Below are 17,840 nucleotides of genomic sequence, written 5' to 3'. Positions count from 1 at the left end.
TCCACCTTATCTCAGCTCACTGGTCACCATAACAACACCCACCCGTAGCACACGCTCCAGCAGGTATATCTCACTGGTCATCCCCATTGACTGTACGTTTGTTTACGTGAAACTCTGTGTGGTTGTTTTTGTGGCACTGCTTTGCTTTATCTTGGCCAGGTCGCAGTTGTAAATGTTCTCAACTGGCCTACCTAGTTAAATAAAGGTGAAATACATTTTTTTTAAACATCATAGGGTATTTTGATACAAATGTGGATGCATATCAATGAGAGATATATAATAAAAATGACATTTAACAGACACTTTTATCCAAAGAGACTTAGTCATGCATACATTTTAAGTATGGGTGGTCCCAGGAACCAAAACCCCTATCCTGGTGAGGCAAGCACCATACTCTACCAATAGAGCTACAGAGGACCACAATTAGAGAGAGAGAGAGAGAGAAAGCGAGTGAGAGACTTGTAAATTCACAAGTTATTCATAACAGGCTGGAGGGAATAAATCTCAGTTCCAGGTTAAAAATACCTTTCATCTTCAATAGAGCACATACACTGTGTTGGTGAGAACGGCAATCTCTATCTATTCATAGTCAAGAGAGGAGATCAGTGGCTGTGTATCTTCAAGCGGGCACCAGACGAGACACCTAGACTTACTGTCTGCTAAGGCCGAGAGCAGGGGAGGGCAAGTTTTGTACAACACCTATATATGAACACATCACACTAAATGTACCACATACTTAGTAGTGTCACAACACCAATGCAAACATGCATATGCGCACACACACATACACACACAGTCCCCAAAGATCCTTATTAGGGAGTGGTAATAAACCAATTCACACATTACAAGGACAAGCCTTAAAAAGAAAAAAGACAGCGAGCGAGCGCAAGAGAGAAAATATGACATGAATCATCATTGGCTCTTAGCAGTTTGGCTCTTGGTAATTACACTCATACAGGTGGTGATGTCTCAGGAGCCAAGTGCCTTAGCTCTGATTTTGTCATGACTGTTACAGCCATGTGTCTCTAACCTGGTTTGGGTTTGAATGAGATTGGAGAGGAAAAATGCTGCTGGCTGTATTATATCAACATCTCAGATTGCAGGCCTCAAATCTTAATTATCTGATACTAGCTGAAGTAACTTAATGCACAAATACACAGTAGCCCACTCCAATTACCCATTTCCAACCAACGCAACTTCTCCACTCTGCTTCTTACATAAACAATTGATGTTTATCTACCTTTATGTCGCTAGCATCCGCGCCACATTCCTCAAACTAATCCAACCATGGAGACGATGGCTTCAATGGCTTACAGTAAATACTGTTACTCCTTTACAAGAAAGTCCTTCTTAAGCTGCCAGTACTGTGCTGTCTGTGAGGACAGGCTGCTGTGTTGTAATGCTACTGCTCCCAGGTATAGAGAACAATGTGTAGTGAGGGTGAGGGTTAAACTCAGGGGTTGGCTGTTGGCTGGCTGGTGGGCTGAGACGTGTTCAGAACTGTTAGGAGGGCGGTCAGACTGAACAGAGGTTGTCTTGAGTGCAGGCCCGGGCACGCCTGCCTCACACAGACAGAAATGCTTGATTGTGTGTGTTTTTGTGTGTGTGTGTTGGGAAGGGGAAAATGCACCTAACCCCACCCACGAACGGGCTCTTGCCAAGAGTATGACAAATCCTTCTATGGGAGAGGAGCTTCTGTCTCCCTTTCTTTCAGCCCAACCCAGGATGTTTACTCTCTATTAGTGCAGGGACGGTGAACACATTCTCACTCCCTCTTCACTCGCAATGACACACTACTCCCTATAGCGCACTCAGTGTTTCCCCTATATGCAAATCGTGACTACCACTTTTTAGTTTTATTCAATTATTTTTGTTTTGATTTTTAATCTTGAAAATATTTTTTTAGGATGTTAAATGTTTCCAGTGTATACTTAAATGACCAGATATAATGTATAAAAATGGAGTAATATGTTTTTAAATACGATCATCTTTGAGAACTGACAATCACCAAAATATAAAGTAGACAGGGAGAATCTAAAATTCCCAAAATGGCATGGGGCCCCCATTGATTTTGTTATAATTTTTTAATCACTCAAAAGCCATGGCAAAATTTGTTTTAAAACCGCAAATTAGTGATCTGCGGGGCGGGTGGGTTTAGGGCAGGGGTGTCAAACTCATTCCATGGAGGGCCTAGTGTCTGCGGGTTTTTGTTTTTTTCCTTTCAATTAAGACTGAGACAATCAGGTGAGGGGAGTTCTTTGCTAATTAGTGACCTTAATTCATCAATCATGTAGAAGGAGCGAAAACCAACAGACACTCGGCCCTCCGTGGAATGAGTTTGACACGTGGTTTAGGGTCATTAAATATTGTGTGGATGTAGGCCGGAATGGCGGCGGGCAAACTGAATAAAGAGAAAACAATACCTTAAATCCATAAATGTGTCATTCTTGTGCAATTTATACAGTGTCTGTAGGCTACATTGAGGTTTTTCTTTCATTCATTTTGCATATCCACCATTAGTGTGTAATCATAATCAAGATGGGACTTCAAAGTTCTATGGCAAGTTCTATGGCACGTCAATGGAACTGTAGCCTACTGTTCAGATGGGTTAAATGGAAACTGAAATCTGGACACCTCTCACATAGCCTTAATATGAACTCCCCGACAGGACTGGAGAAATATGATTTATTTCAGCGTCTTGAGAGAATGTGAATGCCAGTTAAGATAGCACCTCTACAGATGGTAGTCTATATTTAACTGAAAGCTTATCAGAAACATGTTTGGTCGTTTTCACAGCCTTTTATTTCTTTACAAAGATTTTTTTTTAAATGTTATTGCATTTTATCCCCGGTCCCTACAAATCAGAGATGTCAGAGAACACTGGAAACACTACTAATGTCAACAAGATGACATCATTCATTCTATCAATTTATGACATTCTGGTGAGCAATGGTTTATTTAGCCTTCTAGGGCAACAAATGACAGAAGAGAAGCTGCATGCATCTGACTATAGACAAGTTGACTTACAAATAGCCTACCAAAATGTCAGAAATTATTTACCGAAACATATCTAAATCAGGCTAAATAAATCCTTCCCCCAGTTCCAAAAAAATCGTTCTGCAGTCGCTGACTGTAGCCTACAGCGCATTTTCTATATTAGTGGGTTAGGGTCAGGTGCGGGCCTTCGATTTTCACTTTATCATATACTGTATAGTCGGGCGGTTGCAGATGGATTATTAGCAATTGCAGGCAGGTGCAGGTGAACAAACTGCTGACCCACCCACCACTACAGCAATTTTTCTCTCAGCCCAATGACAAAATGTGTAGATTTGCAATGAAACTAGTTTTAAAACTGTCAAAAAACGATCTCTCAGCCCTGATCTGTTTCACCTGTCCTCGTTATAGTCTCCACCCCCTCCAGGTGTCGCTTGTTTTCCCCAGTGTATTTATCCCTGTGTTTCCTGTCTCTCTGTGCCCGTTCGTCTTGTATGTTTCCAAGCCTATCAGCATTTTTCCCATTTTTCCTGCTTTGCCTTCTCTCTTTTTCTAGTCCTCCTGGTTTTGACCCTTGCCTGTTCTGAACTCTGTTACCGCCGGCCTGACCATTCTTCCTGCCCTGACCTCAAGCCTGCCTGCCTGCCACTCTGTACCTCCTGGACTCTGATCTGGTTATGACCTTTTGTCTGTTCACGACCATTCTCTTGCCTATTCCCTTTGGATTTATTAAACAACTCCAACCATCTGCCTCCTGTGTCTGCATTTGGGTCTCACCTAGTGTCTTGATACAGCCGCATGACGACAAAATTTGCTTTAAAACTAAAATGTTCTTTCAGCCCCATTGCAAAATGTATACAATTGCAGGAAATTAGCATTGAAAGTGCATTTGTTTCACCCAGTCCCATGTCAAAAATGTGTAGAATTGCAGGAAACTAGCTTTTAAACTCAAAGATTTTCTCCACCCCATGGCAAAATGTGTAGAATTGCTCCAAGAGCAGAGTTATGCCACACACACACACAGATAAAAGACGGCTATACCTGTAAGACCGCTTCCCCTCTTTTAACGCTGTATCTCAATGTCACAACAAGACACAACACAGACCACAAAATGAAGTACAGTTCTCGTGTAGTAGATGAGTTGTAACCGAAACCGATTGTGCCATAAACCACCGAAGAGACAGATTGAGCTTTGACACTTCCATCACTATGGCTGAGTCCCAAATGACACCCTATTCCTTAATGTAGTGCATTTGGGAGTCTGTCTCCTTGGTTGTTTACAGCACATTCGGTGTCGGTACCAACTAGCCTACTACACGAGTACTGTACTTTTGTGGTCCCTGTTGTGTCTTCTTGTGACAGAGAGCTAATCCGGGGGAAGCTTTTGTTTTTTACAAGTATTCTATCCGTGTGTTTTATCCACACTGGTGGTCAAAGGCTGCGGACACAATGGCTCTTTCACTTTTAGTAACTACTACAACGTTACTTTTACAGAACACACACAATGGGTCTGGTACAAAACAGGCTTCCACCGTACACCACAGACTGATGCTGAGGTAAAATTCATTGAGTTTCTTCAGAGCCCAAGTTAAAAACACACAGGCACATACGGTATATTCAGACATGGCTTTCGGCTTCTGCGTCTCCAAATTGTGTAAATGATCTCACATGATCTGATATCATTGTTAGATACTGCTATACGTTAACGTTATTATTCACATCACTACAGTGTGGCAGGTTGCCTCGCAGTTAAGAGCGTTTGGCCAGTAACCGAAAGGTCATTGATATGAATCCCAGAGCAGACTAGGTGAAAAAAATATGTCAATGTGCCCTTGACTAAAGGCACTAAACACTAATTGCTCCTGGATGTCGCTCTGGATAAGAGCGTCTGCTAAATGACTAAAATGTACATTCAGAATAAATAACAAAATATGTTACAGTTGGCGTTATACATTAAACCAGTAACTCAATAACTTTTTTGGCATTGTGTTGTGACCTCTCCAAACGCCTTTCAAATGTTCCTAATGCAGGCTTAATCCACAAAATTAACTAAATAATGGTTCTTGCCACAGACCAGTCTTTAATTAATTGTGAAGAGGCGGCACTGGCTACCACCCAACAGTTGGTCCTCCTTACCCACCCGTTACATAGGAATCACTGTCTTTAAACTGAAAGGGGCAAATCCTAACTTAAGGTCTCTCACTGACATCAATGCATGACTAAGTGAAAATGTGAAAATGAAGTGAAAGGTATATTTCGCCCCCATAATGATGACATATGTACAGAACCCACTGTCTCCTCATCAGGCTTGCGGCAAGAAGTCATGTGTTTCCTGGGACACGGAACATCTACCTTGGCAGATGACAGCAGTGGAAACGGTATTTCCTCACTAAATACACTGGTTTACAGCTGATTTATAGCCTCTTAGCACATCAACCTTTAGCCTGCGGCGCCGCAAGGCTAGCTCTGCCACTCTAGCATTGAAGACCAACACATGGGACTCAGTGACACTTGTTACTGTATTTTATTTATTTAACCCTTTATTTTACTAGGTAAGTTGACAGAGAACATATTTTCATATACAGCAAGGACCTGGTGAATTAAAGTTGCGAGATAAATTACAGGTTTGGTTGTATAAACAACAACAGAGGAAAGAGTGTGTTCACAGGAGAAATCAGACCCCTGAAGTAACATGGAGTCTCCTGTTCAGTTGGGCCTCCTCCCCTTTGCAGCGGGTTACATGTTTGTTTTTCCTCACTCTCCCAGCTATAAGGTGTTGAGTTTCAGCGCCAGCCAGAAAATCCCCCCTAAAAACCTCAAAGGGGTGAAAACCTACACCGCATGACTAAACTCCGCAAAAACTCCACAAAGGATGTCTAACCTGCTCTTCCAATCAAATAGCACTGTTGTTAAAGACTGTTGGGGTTATGATACAGTACAGTCCCAATAGTTGACTTAAACTGGGCTTGTTTGAATGGCGTCTGGCTGTACAAACCACAAGGGAGAGACTAAGCACACAACACACCCACACCTGAATTGCACAGGAAAGATTATTTCACCAATAGAAGTCCATCCCTGCTAGATAGTAAAAGTAGACTTGCCCTCGCCACACCTTTGTGGTGAGCAACAGCACTGATTTATCTGTAAGTAAGACAGGCAAGAAACAAGAAACAAGAACGGTGATATGACATTACCTTTCTGAGAGGAAATAAGAGGCAGAGGACACAGCCAAGTCTAGCCTTGATGTTGGTGTGTTTTAGTGTGTGGCATCCTGGGAAATTCCCCCACTTGGACAGCTTTACAACTATTATCCCCACACACCTCCGTAAAATCCCTCACACCCACACCTGAGAAGCAGCACACACTACTCACTGCAACAGCCGGAAGTGAGTTATGTCATTTCCATGAGCTTTGTCTATAGCGGGTATTCATGCTGGTGTGCGTCAACGCAGACAGGACATGTGAGGGCAAAGCCCAAGGTTTGTTAGGGGAGGGCCAGTACCTGTGCCTAGGAAAGGGTGGGGTGGGGTCAGCCGTGGGTGGTGAGCATGCACCAATACAAATCTCTCTGCCCCCTGTGGCAAGCAAAGAAAGAAACCTACTGTGCTACTACTCTTTGACAAAGGGGAGATTGATTCAAATTCATTTGAATCTTTTTCTGCTCGTACCGTCATGAGCTGTCACCAAGATTAGATCAAGATGGAAATTGAAACAATTTAACAATAGGCTACGGGTAAGACATCTTTCCTTGTTGAGTGAGTCCTTCCTTCTATAGCATGTTTTCTTTTGAGACTAATACTTTTGCAGACAATATTTGACTACTTCAGCATTTTAGAAATGTTTTCATTTCAGGGAAGGAGTAGGTCATGCTGTGATTGTAGGAAGATAAGGAGAGTAGCCTATTTATTACAATGGACTGATACAGGTCTGTTATGCTAAGTTAAGCAGAGGGACAACACACACACACACACACACACAAATCAAATCGGTCACATATACATGTTTAGCAGATGTTATTGCGGGTGTAGCGAAATGCTTGTGTTTTTAGCTCCAACAGTGCAGTAATATCTAATAAGTATTATTTAACAACAATACACACAAATCTAAACGAGGAATGGAATTAAGAATATATACATATATGGACGAGCAATGTCAGAGCAGCATAGTTAACATTGTTTGCTAGTGGCGTGTTCGAGAGTCAAATTAACTTTCCCGTGGCCGATTTGGACGGCCCTACTGTGCAGGGTACTGAAGCTGGAAAGGTCATGCAAACTTCAAAAGGGAAGCATGTGGCAAAATACAATCAAGAGAAAAATAATATAGTAATCACAGGCTAGAAAAGGTCCGTCAGAAATGTACTTCTTACATATAAAAGCATTGCGATATGTTTTGCATTGGTTAATATTCCGTTGGCATCATCAAAGGAACATCAAGTGTCTATAATACATGTCAATGGTATATCATGCTGTAACATGATTTTCATTCTATACGGAAATATGTTTCACAATTATGTTGTTCGAGAAACTGCTACTTGTTTTTTTTGTTCCCACAGTTCTGCTACCTTATTAATGAATCTTCCACGAACACAATGGCAATGTTACCACAGCCTTATCCTAGCCTTAACCACGCACACACTACACGCATGCAAGCAGGCACACACGCACGTAGACACACACACAGTGATGTGGCTTCACATATGTAGCCTTCCTTAGAGGGAAAAGTCCTGCTGGATGTGCCTAAGAAGAGACTATGTCTGGGCATGGCCAAGACACCCTATGACACTTTATGATGTTGCTGCATTGTAAAACAAACATCACTGTCGGACTGCTACAGATTGTGGTCTGTTTAAAACGTGAAACAGAAGTAGCACAGTGCCTAGCCTCTTTTCACAGCTGCTGTGAGAAAAGACTACTAAGTGCCTAGTACTCCGACCTTATGCCAGTGTCCGTTAAAGCAATTAGTTCAGTGGCTGGATATATCCTAACCAGATGTCACCTGAGGTAATCATGGAAACTAGTGTGGGGCCAAACAAGCTGCTGTTTTATCTCTTTGGCAGGTGTTGTGCTGCCGGCTCCAGTGCTTCCTTCCTCATTGGGTTGTTTCCCACTGGTCACAGACGTCAATTCAATGTCTATTCCACATTAGTTCAATGTCATTTAATTGAAATGTGTGGGCCCAGTGGGTTGGGGTCTCCTGAGGATCCTGTGCTTTGCAAATAGAGATCAATGACTCACCCAGCAGTCAACAGCAAACACGAACCTCATCAAAGGAGCACTACAACTCTATTCACAGATGTTCTACTACTCTATTCAATTATAAAGAGATTTTGATTCGCACAAGCTGGAATTCTGTGCAGTTGTGATGGGCATGGGGCAGTGGGCTAAGAGGCCACAATAAAGTGGGACAGATTCTAGTCTAGTCCTTTATCTGGTTGCATGGTGGAATGTTAGTGTTCAGTCGCCAAGTGAAACCTCTCCAGTGAATTAAGTGCAGTGACTGCCATGCTGATAAAACCAACAGAGGAATACTGACAGACTTACCTTTGTAGTCTACTCTGGCACTTCAGTCCCATCCTGTGCTGCCAACGAGCAGTGTGCTCACCCTGCACCATCTAGCCTCCATCTGTAAGAAGTCACAAGTATCCCACAACTTTAGGGGGGAGAGAAAAACATCAGCAGCTGCCCATTAACTGTAGACACACTTCCTTGTCTGCAGCTGCCTGTAAGTAAACTCATCAAAGTTTTTCCGCTACTCTAACTGTCTAAGGGTTACTACCAGCTCTTCTTATTGAGAGCGGCTCTCTCAGAACGGTACCTGCCCTCTGCAGCACAGAAAAGGTGTTCACCACCTAGCGGAACAGCTACAGCTTGGTTCAGGTAGCTGAATTGAAGGGACAAAGAAACTGGTTCTACAACTTATCTACAGGGTAGGGCAAGCGGCAGGATGATTGAGCACACTCAACACAGTTAAGGAAATGTGACCCAGCTATGAAAGTTTGGGAAGGGACATGTCTGTCAAAAACTTAAAAGTAATAACAAAATAAACGTGTACAATATATTAGTTAATGAATCCAGCATGTAGTCTAGCGATTAAGGTCGCTGGTTCGAATCCTCAAGCCAGCAAATTGGGAAAAATTCGATGTTGATTTTATTCTGTTATACTGTTCATATCGTTGTTTGTTATGACGTTTCACAAGTTCACGTACAGTATGGAAGTTCAGTAAGTCCGGTACTGTTACACCGGTGCTAAAATGACACAACAATATTTTTATGGATATAAAAATGGATACGTTGTGTCCAGCTAGGAGTCGTAGACGCGAGGACTCCTAGCACCGCACGGCGCTGTGGCCACAGAAGTTTGTTTCCTTCAAGTCAAAGGTTTTTCCGTGAATATTTTTTTAGAACTAACACATCAGTCGTAGCTCTTTGTACTATATGTGGAGCTAGTTTACAGAACTGTCTCGATAGGCAATAGGAAAGTCGAATAACTATGCTAAACTGGGAAGATGTCTTAGTCTGACAGTTACAGAAATGGACTGATTATTTTTCATTGGCGTGAATTTACAGTCATTCAAGCAACTGAGTGCTTGCTAAGTTAGCTAGCAGCCAGACTCTAGCAATGCCTCTCGTCCCTCCAAACCAGCCACAATTGCTTCGCGCAAGTCAGTAGGACGAACCTTATGAACACTGTCTGAGGAACAGGAACGCGAATTTGCAGGCAGGTAGGATAGACCGATAACTTACATGACAATTTAGAACATAGCTATGCTAGTCAGTCATGTCCTGCTTTATGATGCACTATATATGCAAAAGTATGTGGACACCCCTTCAAATTAGCGGATTCGGCTATTTCAGCCACACCCATTGCTGCATGTGTATAAAATTAGGCACACAGCCATGCGATCTCCATAGACAAACATTTGCAGTAAAATGGCCATAATGAAGAGCTCAGTGGCTTTCAATGTGGCACTGTCAAAAGGATGCCACCTTTCCAACAAGTCAGTTCATCAAATGTCTGCCCTATTAGAGCTGCCCCGGTCAACTGTAAGTGCTGTTGGAAACTTAACAATAGCTCAGCTGCGAATTGATAGGCTACACAAGCTCACAGAACGGTACCAAAAATCATCTGTCACATCACATATACTTTTGGTCATGTAGTGTATTTATATTATTCTTACAGTAGCTACTCTTTTTTTCCCCCTTTACTCATACAGCTGCATTGGAGAAAAGAGATCAAACTCCTGTCAGACCTTGCATACTGTGGTTTAACCACATTCTCAGGTAGGTAAACAAACAACTTCACCCCCGTAGTACTGTGTAAAACCTGATATGCAAGCATGTCTTTACCACACATTCTCCCTGTCCCTTCATGTGTCATCCAGGGTACCAGATGTAGGGTGAAGAGTATGTCAATATCATCCAGGTGGACCCCACCCTGCGCGGGGGCACTGTCCCGTGCCAGACAAGGAGCCCAGGTGTATCTCCACAGCCTGTTTCCCTACCTGCTGGAAAAGTTGCTGGTGTGCCTGGAGAATGAGCTTGGAGACAAGGGAGGAAAGCCAGGGAGGGGGAGGCCGGAGAGCAGAAGTGGCCAGTCCCTGGAGCCTGGATGAGAGCCTGGGTCCAGAGGGTGGTGGGGCAGCTCACGGAGCCCCAGAGGAGGATGTGCATGCTGGTCTTGTTGGCCCTCCAGCCGGCACTCTCCATCATCCACCGGTTGCATGTGGCCCTGTTTTACATCAGCGGGGCCTTCTACCACCTGGGGAACAAGACGGCCAGCATCCGCTATGTGGGTATTTGTTTGTGAACCTATGAAGGAACAGAGATTCGTGTCAATGACGTGAGCCCCATTGTTAACCTTTGCAACTACCACAAAGGGTAAAGAAAGCTTCAGAATATGTTTTGCTTGACATTAAGAAGCTATATTTTGGGGTTTAAAACCTATAAATACAATCCCAAATGGTTGGATAGTAGATCCTTTGCTACACCACTACTAATCTCCAACTGATTTGAATAATGTCTCTTCTGTACTAGATAAATCTAGCTAGCTTGCTGCTCACTGCTAGCAGGCTGCGTGGGCAGCCAAGCAGGTTGGAACTGGATATCTAGCTAGCATTACAGATTGACAAACAAGCCAAAAATGATTATTCAGACTAGATATATAACTAGCTAGATAGCTTAGCTGGGTTATCAAATGAGTGCCTGTGTTGGAAAATAGCTAGCTTGTCACGTTCAAAGTCCTTAGCTAGCTAAGCAACTTGAGTCACTCAATGACTTTTGGTGATGCAGTCCATCCTGACCAGAAAACCAGTTATTCTAATCTGTTATCGACGACAACTAGTTGGGCAACGTCTTTTAATTGCACACAAAGTGGTGATGTCGTTTTCTCAACAATAGTTCTGATTTATGTTGAATAACTGCCAATTCTTGCCTTGCCTCAACTACAGCATGACACTTAACGAAAGTTGTAGCTCTTGGTAAACGCATTTGGTAATGTTCCCACGAGACATGAACCCATCAGTGGCACAGGACACCGTACTGCATGCAGTTGTTGTATTGAATTAACATTTTCACCACCTTGGCTTCGTAGCTTGAAATAAGTGGTAAAAGTGATTTGTTTTGTCAATTTGACATGGTTCCTCATAGGTCTTTCGTCAGACATCAGCTCTGTTGTAGATAGAATACATGATATGAAAATATTATATTTTTAGCCATTTAACACAGCACTAAATTGAAAATGTTTCTTTACCCATGGTGGGCAGGACCTAAGCAGTTGCCAGGGAAGCAAAGCCTTAAAGGGCTGTTTTTCTCCATTCAGTAGTGCACACCATAGAAAACATTTTTGCAATGGAAAATAAAAGCTATTTATTTTTACAAGTTCAGGCAATCCCTCAAGCGCATTTGTTTTCTGTTGCAAAATGTTTTGGTACTGTGTGGCCTAATGATTATGACCCATGTTACTAGTGTATGCTTCGGCATGCTATTTCTCACCATTCTTTCTTTCCCCGGACGGTTAGCTTTGGGTGTGTGACGGGGGTTGACAAGGCCATCCGGAGCAGCTACAGGCTCCTGGGCGTGGTCTCCCTGCTGCAGCTGGCCCTCACTGTGGCCCTGCAGCTCAACAAACTCCGACAGAGAGCCCAGCAGTAGTGGAGACAACACAGGAACCTGCCTTCCAGGTACACTGCAGGAAGAATAGTAGATGTTACAGAAGTGTTTGAGGACATTAGAATGATGCAAGAGGGATACAATTGCCCCATGCATCCTTTTCATTGTGATTGAGGTATGCATATGAATTTTGCAAATACACGTGTTACAGTTAACCCATAAGAGTGTGTGTCCGTCCGTCCAGGTCTCCAGTCTGTAGAAGAGCCCAACTCACCCTGTGCATCTCGCTGTATCCTGTGAATAGAGGAGAGGAGGCACTCAACCTCTACCCCATGTGGCCACTTGTTCTGCTGGGAGTGCATCACAGAGTGGTGTAACACCAAGGTGAGACCATAGATGCATTAAATGACTACGGTTCTATTTTATTATATGGGAGAAACACTATGTACGTGTGAGAAACACTATGTACTATGTTCTTTAAGGGGCTATGACTACTATAAAAGTAGCACAGTCCAGAAATGACCTCTACCCTGCAGGCACTTGTGTATGTCTGACAGGACTGGAGGGGTATAAAGAATGACAAATATTTCACATATCTAGTATGTCAGAGGGTCAGTGCTATGAAACCAAGTTAAAAAACTATAAATGCAATGCATCACTATTGTTTTCTCCCTCCACAGACAGTGCCCTTTGTGTCGTGAGAAGTTCCAGCCTCCTCGACTGGTCTACCTGAGAAACTACTCGTTTCCAGAACCACTAGCGTGCCTTTTGTTACATGGCTTCACTTTCTAAATGACTGGATCGCCACATTGGACTGTTGAATCGTTAAACACACCTTTGTCTTTCTTAGAGTTTAGCTATCTCTGTTCAAGTTACTTCCAAATAGCATCTCACTTCAGAGAATGCCTAGAAATCTTATTTTGGGACCTTGATTCAGATATTGCTGAAAACTCTGTCAAGTTATCTCCAGTGTGAAACAAAATGGATAAAGCGTTTCAAATTGTTTTTGTAATATTTCAGAATATTATTGTGAAGCTCTGTCCTCAGCTCTTTCATTCTGTATCAGGGATACACACTGGAATCATTTGTGTATATTTTTCGTTCTTTAATATACTTGTTTTATATATTTTATGGGCATGCATAATGCAGTGTACTATATTAAGCAATCATTCATTTTGAAATGGTTTGCATATGAATCATGTTTGGATTGTATCAGTCTAATTTATCTGAATTAAAACGTAATAAAATATAAATCAACTATGCAACTTTTGTAATAAACAACTGTGCAATTATTTATGTGTCTTGTTTTATTGATAAAGTGGTGACTGTAATGCTTGTTGACACTATGGCTGTTCTTGTGGATCAGTCACGTCTTAGCTCCAGCCTGCAATGCTTCTGCTACTGACTGGCTGCGAACGGAAGAGTTGGTTCAGGTCAGTGGAATCCAGAAAATTGGCTTTAAATGGTTCCTTCATGAAATTGTATTCTGAACTGGTTTGGAAAATAAACCTACCAATAATAACTATCTTAGTTCAATGTGAGCTTTCTACCACGGGTAATTTACCGGTAGCTAACGTTAGCCAGGTAACGTTAATCAAAGCTCAGCTGCACACTGTAACCAAGGTAGCCAGCTAGCAGCAGTTAGCTATTTGTTTTGATATGTTCATGCACTTTCCACTTTGTCAATTTGTAACTATTTTGCGACAAGATGACATGTGTAGACAGTTGATATAGGAAGTCCCAGCCAATTTACAAGTGTGTAGTCTGTGTTTTTAATAATCTGCCTCTGATCCGCTTAGTGGGGGGTGCCATGTGTTCACCAGGCAGCAGTAGACAATCTGTGCTTTTAAGGCAATAGAACCGTGAACGAACGCTGAATAGATGACAGTTTATGGTAAGAAACCTGGACCTTTATCATTTCTTTCAAATGGACATTATGTACACAAATGTTGTATTTAAATGTAATGCTTTATTCAAATGTTTGGCCCAAACGATAGGCTGCCTAGTATGTAAATTAATAAATCATGCAATTAGGTCTGAATTATATGTTCCGCTCCACATTTCAGAATGGCTTGGCATTCCCAGAGAGGTCAGGGGAGGCAGTCTGAGGGATTGTCTCAAAGAAAGTACGTGCCCAGGAGGCCCCTGGTCCAAAGAAACCTGTCTGTCTGTGGGGAGAATGAAGTGGACCAGTTACTAGACCTCCTTTCTACTCTCAACGAAGATAGGCCTCCCTACTTAAGTGTCTCTGATGAGGTGCTGGACAGGCACACATCTGAGCCTGTCTTGAGACCGAGAAACCTGAGCCGCAACACTGAACGTGGTCCTGCTTGGAGTGCCAAGCTTGGGAAGTTGTCCCATCAGGGAAGTGAGGAGAAAGGGTCAGAGGTCAATTTGACTGACAGGGATATCCTTGTTCCTATTCGGTTACAAGGGGGTGCTTCATTGACCTCTGGTCATCCTTATGGCTCAATTGCGGGTCGAGGTGATGGTGGCAACTGTGTCAATTGGCTTGGGAAATGGGGCAGGGGACGTCAACAGCCAGTGGAGAGAGAATGTGTCTCTTTTGTCCAAAAATGCAACAGCGGTTCACTAGGTTCTACCTTTCCCGGAGATGCTCCTTTCTACCCTGAAGTCCTCGACATGCTAGACAGGCGTCAGGGGGAACATGTAAAGCCTGCCTGTCCGAAGCAGAATGAAAACGTGTCAACATTCCAGGATCTACTAGAGTCCTCCTGGAGATCTGCGAGCTTGCATAGGTCAATGTTGGATCTGGAGATCGGCTTATCATTTGTGGATCTAGGCCTACTACCCCAGGCACTGAATACCTCTGGAGACTTGGCCTTATCTCCTCTGAATCTTGGATCTCCTTTAGATCACGAATCTCATGGGCCTAGGCCCTCTATCTCTTGCAATGCAAAAATGTCATGCTCCATCATCCACTGTCACAAAGGGGGCAGAAGGTGTTCTACCAGCAAGGATGGGTCTTCCACAAGTCTATATAAGGCTAACAGGGAAACCGAGTTCTCTGAACTCCATCTTCAAAGCGAAATCGCAAAGAATGCTGGACAACAATCAACAAACATCCATTCTCCTAGTGTATCAGTGAAGGCACACATTAAACCATGGAGGAAAGCTGAAAGAAAGGCAGAAAAGAAGACTCATGTTTTTGCGTCGGCCATGCGTGGCTCAGATTGCCTCTCTCAGTATAGCTTCAGCGGTAGACAAAACAGCACAGAGTACCCTGAGCATAATACAAAATGGTCCAATGAATTCTCAGGTCAAGCTAAGTCAGATTCAGTGGGCACTGTGCATAGGTTTTACCCTACTTTAAAAGGGGTGGAGGATTTGTTTGAGGTGCCGAGAGTCACAACAAGTAATCCAGCTGTGTCACATTCTCTCTTGTGGGAAGAAAGACTTGGAATCACTAAGAATTTGGGTCAAATTACCCTCTCGGACAGAGAGAGGGCAGCTCACCTGAAGCGAAGCACTCCGAATGCGCCAAGCCAATACAACAGAGAGGACCTCTCTCTGCTCCTCCATAGCCATGGCAGAAGAACTCCTGGGTCAACTACTCCTGAAAGGCAATGTCAGATCGACCCATTAGTTACAACACACACAGGCACATTGCATACATTGACAGGAGGTGCCAGTGGTGAATTTCTGGGTGAAAGAAATCTGTCTGCAGTTCATCAGTCCTTGCCTATGGTACGTTGACACACTTAAGCACCTTTGCTGAGCGTGTTCTTGTGTATGTCTATTTATATGGCTGTGTGTGTCATAACAGGCTGTGTGTGTGTGTGTGTGTAACATGAGAAAATGATCCTGGCCACTCTAACACCTTTCTTTTGTTTGGGCAGCCTATTGACGCAGTAGAGATTCATAGCCCCAGTCTTGTGGAGACAATAGAGGACAGGTATGGGACTCCTTAGGTAAAATATCTGCAAAAATAACAAGTCACAAGCTGTCACTCAGACACCTGACACAAAATAATTGGGTGAAATAAAGCACACAAAAAAACATCGAGGTGCAGGACAGGTGTCAATTCCTTTAGGATGGCAATGGACATTTAATGTTTTGGAAAATAATGAACAAGCAGCCAAACTTTGTAGAAATAAATTTGGGGTGAACTTCTGTTCAACAGCAACATCTCAAGTGTATAGGTATTGTGTGGTGGTGGTGGGGGGGGGGGGGTATTGTGATGTTTGTGCCTCTTAATTGCACCTGAGGGCTGGAATGTACTTGTAGCAGGTGGCTGGCACTCTACAGATTCAGACTGCAGTTGCGCTGCTTCAGGACATGGGACCATCAGTGGAGGTCACACACACGGGCCAGACTCCAGCACCGGAGACACATCCTGAGGACCGGCCTCTCTGCCCTGAGGTGGGCTGTGGTGACCCGACGTGCCCAGACAGACACCCTTGCCAGGAGGACGGATGCCCTGACCCTCGCCCACTGTTTCCATCGGGTCAGCGATGATACTCAGCCTGGGTGCCTGTCTGTTTCTGCTCTCTTGCCAACTCCTTCAATTGTATGCCGATTCCATAAGGAGTTGGCAAGAGAGCAGAAACAGACTGGCACCCAGACTAATAATTACTAGGTCCAGAGGGTTTTCCACACCATGCAACCTAATCAGGAAAAACTCCTAGCCATAACTATAACTAGGACCCAGAGTTATTCCTGGTCATGTCACATGGTCACGATGAACTCCTGGCCCTATGAAGAGTGCATGGTGTTTATGTTGAGATTCACACTAGGCCTTAGACTTTACATTGTATGAGGGTAAGACACCCCATCCACCACCAATGTAACAGAGGACAATGTGCTGTTGTTGCCGGGGCAGAATGTCTGTCTGGTGTTTTCTCAGATGTTCACACAGCAGAGCTAAATAACAAATATGACATGTCTTCTGAGGACATATTGCTCAACTCCATGTTACATGGAAACTAACCTCGTCCCCAGGCTCTACCGCAGAGTGCCAGCTGGCAGACCAGATTGCATGGAAACAAACTTTGGCTATTATCGGGGACTATCCTTAATGTATGCTTGTATGAGAATATTCATTTATCATAACTGACATACAGTGGATTTGGAAAGTATTCAGACCTTGACTTTTTCCACATTTAGTTACTTTACAGCCTTATTATAAAATTGATTAAATAAAAAACTCACTCTACACACTACCATGATGACAAAGCGAAACAGGTTTATTAAAAATATAAAACAGAAATACCTTATTTACATAAGTATTCAGACCCTTTGCTATGAGACACGAAATTGAGCTCAGGTGCATCCTGTTTCCATTTATCATCCTTGAGATGTTTCTACAACTTGGAGTTCACCTGTGGTATATTCAATTGATTGGACAAGGCACACCCCTGATTTGGAAAGGCACACCCCTGTCTATATAAGGTCCCACAGTTGACAGTGCATGTCAGAGCAAAAGCCAAGCAATGAGGTCGAAGGAATTGTACGTAGAACTCCGAGGCAGGATTATGTCGGCACAGATCCAGGGAAGGATACCAAAAAATGTCTGAAACATTGAAGTTCCCCAATAACACAGTGGCCTCCATCATTCTTAAATGGAAGAGGTTTGGAACCACCAAGACTCTTTTTAGAGCTGGCCGTCCGGCCAAACGGAGCAATCGGGGGAGAAGGACCTTGGCCAGGGAGGTGACCAAGAACCCGATGGTCACTCTGACAGTGCTCCAGAGTTCCTCTGTGGAGATAGGAGAACCT

At 43.4% G+C, this 17,840-nt stretch overlaps 3 protein-coding genes across 8 annotated transcripts in view; 2 read left to right on the top strand and 1 right to left on the bottom strand.

The window, feature by feature from the left end:
* The window catches only part of plch2a (phospholipase C, eta 2a), a 184,269-nt gene extending 174,467 nt beyond the window's left edge, over positions 1-9,802 (bottom strand). For 2 of the 6 annotated variants that reach the window (XM_036946740.1, XM_036946741.1), the window contains exons 1-2: positions 9,671-9,802; positions 8,535-8,616 (exon numbers count right to left, since the gene is read on the bottom strand). The gene's annotated coding sequence lies outside the window, so the exon portion shown is untranslated. Of the gene's footprint in view, positions 1-1,240; positions 1,438-6,188; positions 6,401-8,534; positions 8,617-9,670 lie in introns of those variants that run through there. The other 4 variants (XM_036946738.1, XM_036946739.1, XM_021565647.2 and 1 more) reach the window with 3 other exon arrangements.
* LOC110491043 (peroxisome biogenesis factor 10) lies at positions 6,425-13,393 on the top strand. The gene is given in 9 exon segments (XM_021564419.2): positions 6,425-6,536; positions 6,672-6,727; positions 10,208-10,274; positions 10,376-10,434; positions 10,436-10,546; positions 10,549-10,782; positions 12,011-12,172; positions 12,346-12,485; positions 12,782-13,393. Coding segments are annotated over 7 exon segments (663 nt in total). The 3' UTR covers positions 12,035-12,172; positions 12,346-12,485; positions 12,782-13,393.
* Positions 13,394-13,826: 433 nt separating this feature from the next.
* LOC110491843 overlaps positions 13,827-17,840 on the top strand; it is a 90,329-nt gene continuing 86,315 nt past the window's right edge. The window contains exons 1-4 of the mRNA XM_036945771.1: positions 13,827-13,995; positions 14,168-15,809; positions 15,962-16,017; positions 16,350-16,569. Of these exons, the coding sequence (XP_036801666.1) occupies positions 14,169-15,809; positions 15,962-16,017; positions 16,350-16,569 (1,917 nt within the window). The 5' untranslated portion in view covers positions 13,827-13,995; position 14,168. The remainder of the gene's footprint in view (positions 13,996-14,167; positions 15,810-15,961; positions 16,018-16,349; positions 16,570-17,840) is intronic.

This window comes from Oncorhynchus mykiss, chromosome 16 (genome assembly GCF_013265735.2).
Source record: "Oncorhynchus mykiss isolate Arlee chromosome 16, USDA_OmykA_1.1, whole genome shotgun sequence".
Taxonomy (NCBI): domain Eukaryota; kingdom Metazoa; phylum Chordata; class Actinopteri; order Salmoniformes; family Salmonidae; genus Oncorhynchus; species Oncorhynchus mykiss.
The sequence above is the reverse complement of the archived record's forward strand: the minus strand, read 5'-3'. Positions and strand labels throughout refer to the sequence as shown.